Genomic DNA, 12659 nt, shown 5'->3' on the forward strand with positions numbered 1-12659 from the left:
GAGGCGATCATCACAAGGCTCCATGGACATAGATCGCGTCTCTCGTCCCCAATCCATGTGTGGGTGCTGGATCAAGCAAGGTCGTACCATGCACGAATCCTCGACTGCTTGTGCATCATACAATATACGTGTAGATCTTAGTTCAGTAGTATCGTGCCAAGTTTATGCGATACCCGCATCTGGCATCTCGCGGGCGGTACCTGAGAAGGGGCGCCACTTGCAGCCCTGTCCGGGAGAGCATCCGCGCTGTCTTGTAAGAGTGACAACGCCGTCAAGGATTTGGTGTTCAGTCGATGTACATACGCACTCCTTCCGAGGATTCCCCAGTCCGGCCAAGGTGGACCAGAAGAGACAAAGATAGAAGCCGGAATCGCGTCATCATGGAGGCAGCCTGGGCCACCCTTGACGATTTTCATAGGATGGCGCAGTTATTGACCCAGGTGCTGGACGGCAAAAGTATGAATGTAATTTCCCAAAGCGGACGGCTTTGTTATGCATATAAAGTAGGTGGTGCCTATGTTGGCACGGTTGGTCATGCCAACTTAGCACCGGCGTCCGTTCGCCGGCGTGTCCGGACGAAAGAGGAACGAGGGGAGGGGGGCGGCATCCCCACAGAACATGTCGAAGACTTGTAGAAGGATGTCTAGCGCCATCGCGAGCAGGGCACATTTGACCAGGGCAGCAGAGGGCTGGCAAGGATTGGAATTGAAAATGCTAGAGAGAGCGCGATCACGTACAACCGCGTCTAGTTGGGCGGCTTCAGGCGTGATGATCACTGAAGAGGTATGGGGATTTCACACGGGTTCTACAGATACTACCGTTGGTGTGTGTGTGTGTGTGTGTGTGTGTGTGTGTGTCGGACGGGACTGGACCAAATATCTACAAGAAGCAAAACCCAGCATGTCTCTCGGATGGCAGGCAAGACGAGCCTGTCTCTGGCTGGCCGAGCCGTACAGCGAACAAGATCTGAACTGACTACGAAGACCGCGTCCACGGCGGGGGCGGCATACACGGAACCAATGGAGGTCGGTGTATCTAGATTCGTTCTGATCCTGCCTGTGAGGTACGCATGAATCTGAATATTGATGTGGGACGGTACGAGGCTTATAGCTCGGCTCCTATAAGCACCTAGGCGCGCCACCTGCGGAGCACAGGACAGATCGCGGAGGAGGAATACCTAGCTGGGTAAGAGGTAGCGAAGATGGAGGGTGCAGTGATCGTGCAAGCAAGGACATCTCGTCCAGTCTCGACGGCTTGCGCCTTGCAGCCCGTCGATCCGGGGATACCTCGAGACTCGCAACAACAGATGAACAGTCCAGGTTGTCCACCGAGCACCTGGGAAAGATGACGTTGACGTGGAGAGCCGACACAAGGCCATCACTATCTAAGCCACGCTCGAGCAGGACAGTCGCACGAGACGTGGAAACAAAGTCCTGCGCCACCAAGCGAGCACGAGACAATGGCTCGACGACAGCAAGGTGGACTAGCTGGTGATCGTCCCGAGTTCGGATGTAACTAGATACATACGTACGTCCAAGTACCACAGGAAGAGGGAGGACAAAACAAGACAGGGTCTCCGACAATGACTAACCGTCTTGTCAGCGACCCTGATTTGCTTGTTCCTGTTGAAGAGACCGAGATCCACAAGGCTGGTCCAAGTCACACCCCAGATGACTGTTTCCGAGGGTCGTATCGGTAGACTGGTCGTCGTTTGACACCCGATCCGATGAAAAGACTGCTGCGGTCTAACCAAGGTAGCTAGTCTGGTTGAGTTGGCAGACCAACGACACCGGCGGTAAGACAAAGGGGACAGGCTGGCTGGAGGAAAGGATGGATATCTACAAGACCGTACGAAGTATTCAACAAAAGTCCAAAGTGGTCAAGGGCAATACCCAGCTAAAGTACGTCGTGAGTAAGATCCAGGAGTGAATATCCAGTCAGAGCGAAGTGCACGGCGGGGACTTCTGGAAAACGAGACAGGGGCCCGGGATTCTCTGACAGATCTGAGACACTTCAAACCCCCTGCCAAACCTTAGCCATCCCTGCGACAGGCCCGCCAGATCCCGGCCAGGCCCCGCTGGACAGCAGCGACAGCGAATCCCGTGGCGTCCCGTCCAGGGCAGGTCTGGGCAGGTCTGGGCCCACCGCTGCCACTGGCTCCCCCTCCACATCTCCAAAGCGCCCTAGTCGCTCCCCGACGGCCGCACCTGCAGGCACTTGCGAGCCCCTGCAATGATACATCGAGGCTCTGCCCAATCATCGCGTGCCCCGGCCCAATCTAAATGCGGACTTCTAACGACGCGTGTCCGCCGTCTCTTTTTTTCTTTTCTGTCGCCGTTGTCTCTCGACTACCCCTTCCCACCAGCACCAGCACCACCATCACCCGGTTGCTTGTCTTGTTTCTTGTCGTCCGCTTCCACCGTGGCCGTGTTCACATATATGCAATCCCTCTATTATACCCTCTCTTCGGCCCTGCATTCGGCGGCTCCTGGACGCTCGCTCGACCGCTTGGACCAAGGGCTGCGGTTCTGGCCACACGCTTGAGCAGAGCTGTTGGTGACCTGGCTTGCTCTGCACCAGTCGAGTCGGTCTCGCGGGATCTGCACCATCCCTCCGGGGGTGACCTATGGGCGACCTATCTATCGTGCCTGTCCGTCATCAGGAAGACGGGCAGACAAGAGCCTGCCGTGTTTAAGATATAGCGTCGAACGACGCCGTTGTCTGATATCGTGCAGCACAGTACCCATCTAGACGATACCAGTGGGTAAGAGGGTAAGGAACTACTGGGTCGAGTGGAGTGTGTTCCTCTGGACCAGCAGCGCGTGTGCGAGCATCTTCTCATGCTCGCTGTTCCTCTTCCTCGTGATGAGAGTGTGCTCTTGTGATCTGCTGGTCAACAAGTGCACCGTCTCGCAAGCGAGCGACAGATCGGGAAAGCTGCGGGAGCGGCTGCGCGCCTGCAGCAATCCCAAACCAGGAGGAGCACGGTGATGCCAAACAGCGACCCGATGTTAGATTTTCCTGCCAAACAGTCTCGTTCGTGATCTTCCCTAGGTGCTACTGATTGGACTGGGGTAAACGGGGTAGAGGGCTGGTTTCTAGTTTCCTGCGGTTTCCAGATCCGTCATCTGCACGCTTCTTTCAAATAACCTACGACTGATTTACGGTGCGTAAGGTCGGGGTCGGGCCATCTCAGCCATGCCCTTCTTACAAGTAGTTACTGCTCACGCACGCACGCACGCACACACACACACACACACACACACGCCCCGACCCGGACCCGAGCCCAGGTCATGGAGCCGGCTGTGCGCAAGCAGAAGCAGGCTGGTGTCTACAGAGTCAGAGTCGTTCTGTATTCAGGAGTCTTGACATCAAAGAGAGCGAGAGAGGAGGAACAAAAGCAGGCAAACACAAAGCCCGTTTCTCGCTCGCTGCTAGGTAATATGATACAAGCTTCAGCTTGTCGTCTTGTCCTCGGCGCACTCACACGCGCACATGCGGGCCACACTCCGTCTGCCGCAGTCGACGACGCCAAGGCTCAACTTACCCGCAAATGTTTGGATTTCTTCGCCGATCACCCTCGTGCCTCCAACTCTCCCTCAGTCTGCCCTGGAAGTTGTCGGGCATCGCCACTCGTTAAGCATAGAAGATGAGACAAGCCACCTCCTCTGGTCCTCGTCCAGAGAGGGTCCTCTGTCACCCCCCTCCCCCTGGTCTCCTGGGCCCTTGTCGCTTACCCCCTGTCCCTGGCCCGTTGGCACTGGGGCTGGCCCACATGGGAAAAACCCCCATCAAGTAAGGCCGGTTTCTTCTTTGCTCACGTCCTTTCATCACCACTCCTCGTAGTGTAGTTACTCCGTCCGTCCTTGTGTTGTCCACCACGGCCACCACCACCTCCTTGCTTTCTCTTGGCTGCCCGTCCGGCCTGTCCCCCAGTCTCGTCGACTGGGCTGGCAGTCCTTCGGTGCCCCATCCGTCTCCCTTGCATTTTCCTCTGCCGGCGATTTCTTACCGAGTACTTCGTACTTCGTAGGTCAGCTCTTCCTTGCACCCGCGCTAGACCAGGTGCCCGAAATCTGATCTGGCCATCCGGTTTCGACAAGTGTGGGATGCCGGTGTCTGTCTGTTTGTGTCGGTGGGAGAAGTCTTGCCCGCTCTGTTTTATCCCATTTCCCCCCTCCCTCGCCCTGTGGCCCTGTCCGTAGCCAAGTAGCCCTCTCCCTCCCTCCCTCCTCCCAGAGAGAACCATGTCTGGATCCGTCCCTGGTTCATCGGCACCTCGATCCCACAATTCCCCATCATCGACAAGATGTAACCCTGTACACCCTGTGTGGCGGATCCTTGCAACATGGCTCGTTCTGGCTAGGTAGGAGAGGCAGGAGGCGGCCAAGCACCGCTCTCGCACACCATCCTCCTCTCCAGAGCCCACAGACAGCAGTCTCGTTTGTATCAGGAACATCCGGCTTAGCTCCTACCGGTGTTCCGAGCCTGACCGTGTAGGACCATTGGTCTGGGTGGCCGCCTTGCTGGGGATCCCATCGTAACCTGCTCTGTTCTTTCTTATACCCTCGAGGTCCTGCGCCGCCCCTCACCCAGATGGCTCTCTTGCTCCTCTTTCGCGACGTCCCACACTCCCAAGCCTGCTGCCCGCCGCCTCTTCTCTTGCTAGTCACTCCTTTCGCCTACTAGTTTACCGTATAATATTTTCCTTGCTATCACACCTCTGGTTATAATACACCAAGAGCTGGCTCTCTTCCCACCCGGGTGCCAGTTTTGCGTACACATCGTCTCAACGAGTTGGTCTCGCCTCCAAACTCACCACATTCCTTTTTACATCCAACACTGGCCATCACGCCCAGCTAGCTATACGCCGTCTGTCCACGTTGACCTCAACGCGAGGCATTACAATCATTGCCGTTTCAGAGAGATTACTGAGGCTCAACCCGTACCCACAACGCTCATTATTGCAACACGCCTTCGGGCCACTGCCCGTCACATACTCAGCCCGGCAGGCCTTCGACACATCACGCCTTCACCGGAGATTATCCATCACCCAAACTCCAGCTAGTCATCCCACTTTCTCTCGATCCGGTCAGTCTGAAGACCCCACGAGGCTCCTAATCCGTATACCTTGATCCTTTCCAGGCCGGGTGGAGCCTGTCAACCAGGCGTCCGTTCACATCGCTCATTTCCGTCTTTAGATTCATGCTAACCCCCCCAGCTCTCTTCAGCTTCCGGTCGTTGATAGATTAACCACACTACTCTCTTGTCCTCTTGTCAACTTCGCCGTGCCATGGATCAAGGCCAGCCCCAAGTGTGAGCCTTCCCTTGTCCCCTTATGCTAGGGTTCCTCGCCGCTTATACTCGTACAGACATCAAGAGGTACAAACACCCTCCTTCAACTTCAATCCCAACAACAACAACAACTATAGAAGGGGTGGCCGCCCACCACGCCCGACCCCCATCGTCACTATGAACGGGAACGAGATGCCAGTAAAGAACGACACCATGGGCGCCCCTCAAGGAGTATGGACCACGCCCACGTCACAGGGCATGCGGCCGCGTCCCGCCACCATCCACGAAGGTTTCTCTTTCGTGACGGGCGACGGCTTCGAAGGCCTCCCCTCGTGGGACTCTTCCAGCCTGACAATGCAGCAGACGCCCAGCGACAGCATGCCCTCACGGCCCATCTCCGTCCATGAGCAATTCTACCCCACCACCACCATGGACGGCGGTACGTTGCTTGATCCATCTGCGCAAAGCTGACGATGCGAGACTGACTTGGGTTACAGGGAGTTGGGTTCACAAGCCATGCGGGGAGGACCAGCTGGATCTGCACATTGACACGGATATCTCAGGCATAGGTCAGGCTTACACCACCGATGAAGCGATCCCGATCCTAGACCTCAGATACTCGGGTCCGCCGATGGAGGGTGATGCGTTGAACTTTGACGCAGGTCTTAATCCACGGAGGATGTCGGGATCATCTTTCACCATGTCGACTTCTGGTGGCTTGTCAGACATGCCTTCCTATGAAGATTTCTCTGCTGCGCTGTCAGACGCTCCGTCGTTCAGCTCCGATTATCCTCCTCCGTCCAACAGGAATTCGTTGATGTCATCAACACAGCTCTCGCCGGTTGCCTCGCCAAGAATGACTCCCCATACCCGCTCCGAACTGGTCCGGACGCAAAGTCGCGGAAGAGCCTCGCCATCTCCTCGCCCGGGCATGCGATCTGCGCCTTACAGCGTGGAAACCTCTCGGAACAAGAGGTGGTCTACTGGATCCTACGGGACTGGCCCTAACAAACGACCTGCTCCTTTCGTTTACCACCACCCTCATGATCCTTTCGCCGCCCGTATGTCGTCACGGCACTCGTCTCCGACCATTGCTCAGAACCAGCTTCCCCTCAACTTTGGCAACCTGCAGGCTGTCCAACAGCCTCCATTCTACATGGCGCCGAATCCTGCGTTTCCGCGACACAGTATGCTTCTGCCTTCTCAACTGCCTTCGCAGGCATTCCACCCGGAGATGCATCATTTTGAGAACCCGCCACCACTGCTTTCCCATGGCCTCTTCCGCATGCTCCAAAGTAACGGTGATCCTCACTCTTTACATGGCCACTACACCGATCTATCAGACCCTCCGGACCTGTACGCCTCCCTCAATGAGGAACAGGTCCCGCCTCCGCCAGAAGACATGAATCCGTCCGATCCAGACATGGTGCCTCACGAGCAGGAGCTCAGGTTCGACGGCGACCTGTACACGCCTAGATGGGTCCGAGGCCACGGGAACAAGCGTGAGGGATGGTGTGGGATTTGCAAGCCCGGCCGTTGGCTAGTGCTTAAGAACTCGGCTTTCTGGTATGACAAGAGTTTCACGCACGGTATCAGTGCCGCCACGGGCAACCCGTTCCAAGAACCGCAGGAGACGAGGAGAATGGATGGCAATCCAGACGTGTGGGAGGGCCTGTGCGGATCCTGCAATGACTGGATAGCCCTGGTTTCGAGCAAGAAGAAGGGGACAACCTGGTTCCGCCACGCATACAAGGTGAGTCCAGTCGATAGGCTGGGGCATTCTCGAGAAGAGTTTCGACTCGTACTGACTTGATCAGTGCCACACACATCCAAAGATCAAGGATGCTCCTAAACGGCGAAGAGAGAGCAGTCACACGCGCCTGGCCGCCGCCAACATGGCCAAGCCCAAGGTTGAGCCTCAGACGCCGCTTACACCGCAAATGACGCCGGCCAGCATGTCTATAGCCACGACGCCAACCCCAGCGCACCCGCAGCCAGTGGCGCACATGTCAACGCAGCAACTCCAGCCGCCGCAGATGCAGCACCTGCCGCCACCGCCGCCGCCCACGTCTCACCCCCAGATGGTGCGCATTGAGGTCACACAACCGCAGCCACCTCAGCAGCCACAGCCGAGGGTGGTCATGACTTCAATGGACGGGCTAAGCAACATGATCTGAAACCGGAGCCCCCCCTCCCAATGGGAACCAGTCCGACAACTCAATGGGAAGGTAGACATGGTGTCTACGATTCTGCACTTGAACCAAAACACAACGACTTTGCGAGATGTGATTTTTCACTCATTTCCTTTTCTTTCGAATTCCGACCATGATAATTCGGGTAACATATAGAATGGCATTCAGGGACTGGGGGAGCCACGAGAGTCCTGGGTTTGATCCGGAACGGCATAGCGCAATCCTGTTCTTTCTTTTCCACCTCGAACACGTCCTCGGATGAAACGATGATTAACGGTCACTTTTTTCCTGAAGTACAATGGGTAATCGGCAGGCTGGACATCATGACAGTTGGAGAAGCTCTGTGAGGCGAGATGAACACGGAGAGAGAGAGAGAGAGAGAGAGGAGATCGGAGAAGAAGTTTGAATACCCCCCCCGCATGCATGAGTTTTACAAGATGACGACTACTTTCCTTTTATACCACTGCACACACTTCTGCACACCGATACCTGCCTGCAAGGCCAGGAGATGGGAGCTTAATCGGCGGGCTCGAGATGAGGTCACGACAACTTGGTCTTGCAGGCAGATTCGGGGAACACTGTTGCGCGAGACAAATGGCTGTCTCGTCTCCCCCTGCTATTGAACTTTCCTTAACACACTGTTTATAACTTGTGTCTAACTACTTCGCTTTTGACACGCGAAAACCACCTTCCTTATAATGTTAGATAGTCCTTTTTTTTTACCTTTACCTTTCTCTTTTCTCCTTTCTGTTTTTCTTTTTCTTTTTTACCCTTTTGCGGAAAAGGGCCGATTCAACGAGGGTCTTTTCCACGTTCAAGCAAGATCTTGCAAAGGTCTTTAGGAAGAGGAGGAGGCGAGGAGGCTGGATGGATGGAGGATCCAGCCTACCGTTAGAATACCAGATAACGCTGAATGAATGAAGCACTGTCAGGACCTTCTTAAAATCACGAGCCCCCGAACCCTGCCAAATACGCGGGATTTGCCGCCATTCGTGAAGTCAAAAGCAGAGCCAGGCCGTTGTCGCTGTTGAGTTTCCAGTTCCAGACAGTTCCACCAGGCGTTTTGTTTCGAAAAGGCTTCGAGACGGATCTGTAAACATTCATCGACCAGGGGCATTTTATGCATCTTGCAACAACGACAGGGTTTCCCGCAAGCTTCACCCCCGGAACTTGATGTTTCGAAGGCTAGAGAACAAGCAGTTCGATGAGACTCGTCGCTGGGTCTCTTCCGAAACAAGTCTCCCGAGTCTATTTGCGTACACGCTACAAGCGACAACGTGTAGGTGTGATTTGGAAAGAAGAACACCAGTACCTAGCCACAAACGAACGCTCTGAGAGGCACTTGGCAAATCCTGAATGGTCCGGGGAAAAGCTGCAGGCGGACCTCGCGAAGCGCTTATTGCGCATGAAGCATTTGCCGCCGAGAAGCGGGTTGCGCATGTATCACACATGCACAAAGAAACGAGTGAGGTTCCGTTCGCCTCTTGTCTCCGCGCCTACCCCCTTTTGAAAGCTCCCGTTGCTCGCCGTACCTCACGAGGCCATCGTGGGCAGAGACCGATGTCCAGTCCCAAGACAGTACAAAGGCGAATCATGCAACGCGGGTTGCTGGAGGGGGGACTGGACAGCAATTGGGTTGGTTTGTAGGGCTGAAACCCACCCTCCAATCATCGTGCATTATCACCCTTCTTGGTTCCTCAACCCTCAACGTACCTGCAGTCTACAACATGCACGAGCAAGGGGTTCTTTGTTGGGCCGAGATGCGTTTGTACAGGAAGCAGACTGCTGGTGCGCAAGTCTCCAGGATGCGAGATGGTTTTCCCGTTCTTCGATAAGCCGGCTTACCGGGATGAGGGACACCACCTATCTCGCAATTTCCTGGATTCATGCGTCTGGTTTCCCCCCTCCCCCCCCCCCCGCCTGTGGCTCGACAGACCAGAGGATGACGTGCTGCGAATAGGCGCGGGGGGTGGTCCCTGTCAGCTTGTCCGACTTGGGTACACACACCCGTGGACAACTACAAGTACTCATAGTGAGGTAGCTTCTCCGTCCTGAAGTCCGTTCACGTGGGGCATCCTTGTGTTGTATCAATCTCAACGCATTGGTCTTGCGGACACCCCCGAAGTACAGTTTGGAGTTTTGAGTTCAAGCCACCGCTTTACAAGGCAGGCGGCCGTTTACCTAAATGCTAGCTACTTGGGGTGGCCGCCGGTAACACGAGAAAGATGGGACGACAGCACTTAGAACTGGAGGGAGGAAGTTAAGCAAAGATGAGATGATGGTCCACAGAGCGTATTACCTTGGTTCCAAGCAAACTCTATCTACGTGGCATGCACGCAACACTCGAGCAAGTGCGAGGTCAGATACGAAGGATCAAATGCTCTCAAGTTGCTGATTGTGCCTTGGGTTCAGCTGGACACATCGCAGGCGGCGAGCTGAAAACAGCCCACATTACCCACCTGGCCCACGGTAGTGAAGGCGCTGATGGATAACTAGCAAGAGATAAGTACGAAGTAGCTCGAGTTTGCGGGAGGGAGGGCCCCTGCCGCATCCAGGACTGGACCGCACAGGTCCGATCCGTCTCGTCCAGTCGTTGGCTAGTCACTGCTAGCCTTTGCAACAGACGCAGAGCCGTTGGTTGTGAGACTCACGGCTGACGGCTTTGGGTGCGCTTTGGTGTCCGCGTCCCCTGAGTCTTGCAGAATCTTGGGGCACGCCGCCGGTGCGAACAGACAAAGCAGCCACAAAGCCATCTCCACCGTTTCGTTGATGCGTGCTAGGTATGCCGCTGTATCGGAACCTGCTTGGCCTGGGCACCCACGAATCGATGTGCTGACCAGAGGACACTTCGGAAATTGGAGCCCCAGATTTCCTTGCAGTGCCTGCTTCTGTCGACCGATCAGTGATCCAAGATACCGATACAGGCCAAGATGCCAATGCGAATAAGGCCGGAGTACCCCTGCAAGCAAAGGCCTGTGGAGGAGGACGGCGGTTCTTAATGTCTTATTACCGGAGCAAAGCTGCGAAATCTTGTCTCTTGATAGCGCTTTCGACAATGGGAAGCCAAATGCCATAACGTGCAGATCCCACGTCACCGTCACACAACCCCCCTTCAAGGAGCTACGACAGGCCTCATCCCTGTCTGCGGACATGCAACCACTTTATGACAAGAGACCTCCGCAAAAAGGACAATCTTGCCAGTCAGACTCGTAGGCTAGTGGGTCGACGTCCGGTCTCGCCAACAGCCGCAGAGCATGAGCTCTTAGGGATTGTGTTTTTGCTCCAAGGCGGCGGGCGTGCTGGACAGCTTAGCGGCAAGACGAACAATTTAATCGAGATCGACGACGCAGGGCAAATTTGACGGCATGGTACCTGCGTGCGTGGCGTATCATTGCATCCCGCTGTAGCAACCCAACATAACATCGTGCCCGAAATTGCGGCGTGGCAATCTTGAGAGAACGGAAGCAAAAGGAGAGAGGGGGGAGAACGATCAATCAGTTTACACCAAATGTATACTGTCTCACTTGGGGAACTGCTGGCGATCTTCATGGGCCGAACCATGGGACTAGGGTGAACCGTGCCATGGCTTGGCGGTCATCGACGGGCATGGCATGCCTGCGTCGAGCATGCCAGCGCCGGGACAGGAAAAAGAAAGGAAGGGTCACTTTACCTGTATCTTCGGCAGCTAAAGGGCAAGGCTGGTGATGGTTCCCGTAGGAACTGAATTGATGCGATGCGGGACCTCGGGGTGGCTCTCCCACAAGAGCTATCTAGGAGAGAAAGAAGAAGCAAAGAGGCGTAGAGGCCCATGGTTTTCACGACGGAGCTACACGTCGCGGGCTCCCCGCTGGCGGCCGGCCCTTGGCTTTTTTTGGTCCCGGGCTAGTCCCGAGAGGAGAGACACTTGGTCCGACCCAGCATTCCTGGGGTACCCTCGATTCGGGGAAATCCACACCCCCTAGGGACAGTCCTGAGTATAGATACTTAGTGAAATTGGCAAATGCCATGGAGAAAAGCCCTCTCTACTAGTTGCCTAAGCAAGCCAAGAGATCGATGGCGGCGAGCTCCATCAAAGGTCGGCCGCTTCTTTGTCCGTTATTTCACGCAGTTACGCTTCGCCTTGTTGTTGGCTCTCTGCCTTTGGGGGGGGATAATAAGAAATCTATGAAATGGTCTGAGAGACGGGACAGGTAGGTACTGAAATGAAACCACACTGTGGGGGAAGAGAGAAGAAGAAGAAGAAGAAGCAAAAGTACATACCTGCTCATCACATCACCTCCCATATCATCGGACTGGGCAGCCCTACGGAGCACAGGTCCGGGTGCTGGGAACAAGCATCACAGGCCGCGGATTGCACGTGCCCGTCGCTCCTCGGATGTGGGAAGGGGAGATGAGAATGATATATCATGAACAATGGCCTGCAGGCGTGGACTGGTGAGCCCGAAAGAGTTCGTCGTGCGTAGACTACTTCGCACGCCGCACTCTGTCAGCATCACTCATCACCCATCCAGGCAGGTCTACCGAGACCAAAAGAACCCATGATTAGCACGAACACCCATGGCAGGAGGATCTGGGCATGTCCGTAAATAGGTAGTGGCCGATCTCAAGGTGGTGAGAGGTGCGCTGGAATGTGGAGGCAGAACCGGGGTCCCAGGGACGAAGGCCGTGCCATCGATCAGGGCGCGGATCACTGTGACTTGCCTGATGCGGAAAGGCAGGCTAATGTCACTAGGTAATTTCAAGGTTGTCCTGGCCCTCCAAATGTGCCGTCTTTGTCTGTCGAGTCCAGGGCAGGGAGGCTTTGGGAGGCTTTGGGAGGCTTTGGGAGGGTGGCCATCTCACGTTGGTGCAGAGACAGCAGAAGGAAGTGGTTTTGAATCCAATGGTTGGCGAGGTTGGGACTCGTCGATGGCCAGTCGTTGTCCCTGCATCCCGCTTTTTTGACTCACCAGCTGCAGTAGCTCCCTCCACTGATGTGTCTGGGAAATGGTGGTGCTGCTGCTCTCGTGCTCACCCAGCCAATCAATCATCTAAGGTAGTTACTTGCAGTGCTTTTTTCATGCCGTACCGCACATGCCTATCTGTTTCCGTCCTTCTCGCTGGGAGGAACGATATGTCGAGCTAGTTATAGGTAGACAGAGAGAGCCTCATGCTCAAATCTCCCCCCCCTCC

At 55.4% G+C, this 12659-nt stretch overlaps 1 protein-coding gene across 1 annotated transcript; it reads left to right on the forward strand.

Moving 5' to 3' along the window:
• Positions 1 to 5472: 5472 nt before the first annotated feature.
• Positions 5473 to 7472, forward strand: E0L32_012199 (uncharacterized protein; the record flags this gene model as incomplete). The annotated part of the gene is made up of 3 exons (XM_031135014.1): positions 5473 to 5734; positions 5793 to 7048; positions 7113 to 7472. The coding sequence occupies 3 exons, from the start codon at positions 5473 to 5475 to the stop codon at positions 7470 to 7472; spliced, it is 1878 nt and encodes a 625-aa protein (XP_030999055.1).
• Positions 7473 to 12659: the final 5187 nt, after the last annotated feature.

The sequence above is a fragment of the Thyridium curvatum genome, assembly GCF_004353045.1.
Source record: "Thyridium curvatum strain D216 chromosome Unknown NODE_143_length_45844_cov_83.007503, whole genome shotgun sequence".
Classification (NCBI taxonomy): domain Eukaryota; kingdom Fungi; phylum Ascomycota; class Sordariomycetes; order Thyridiales; family Thyridiaceae; genus Thyridium; species Thyridium curvatum.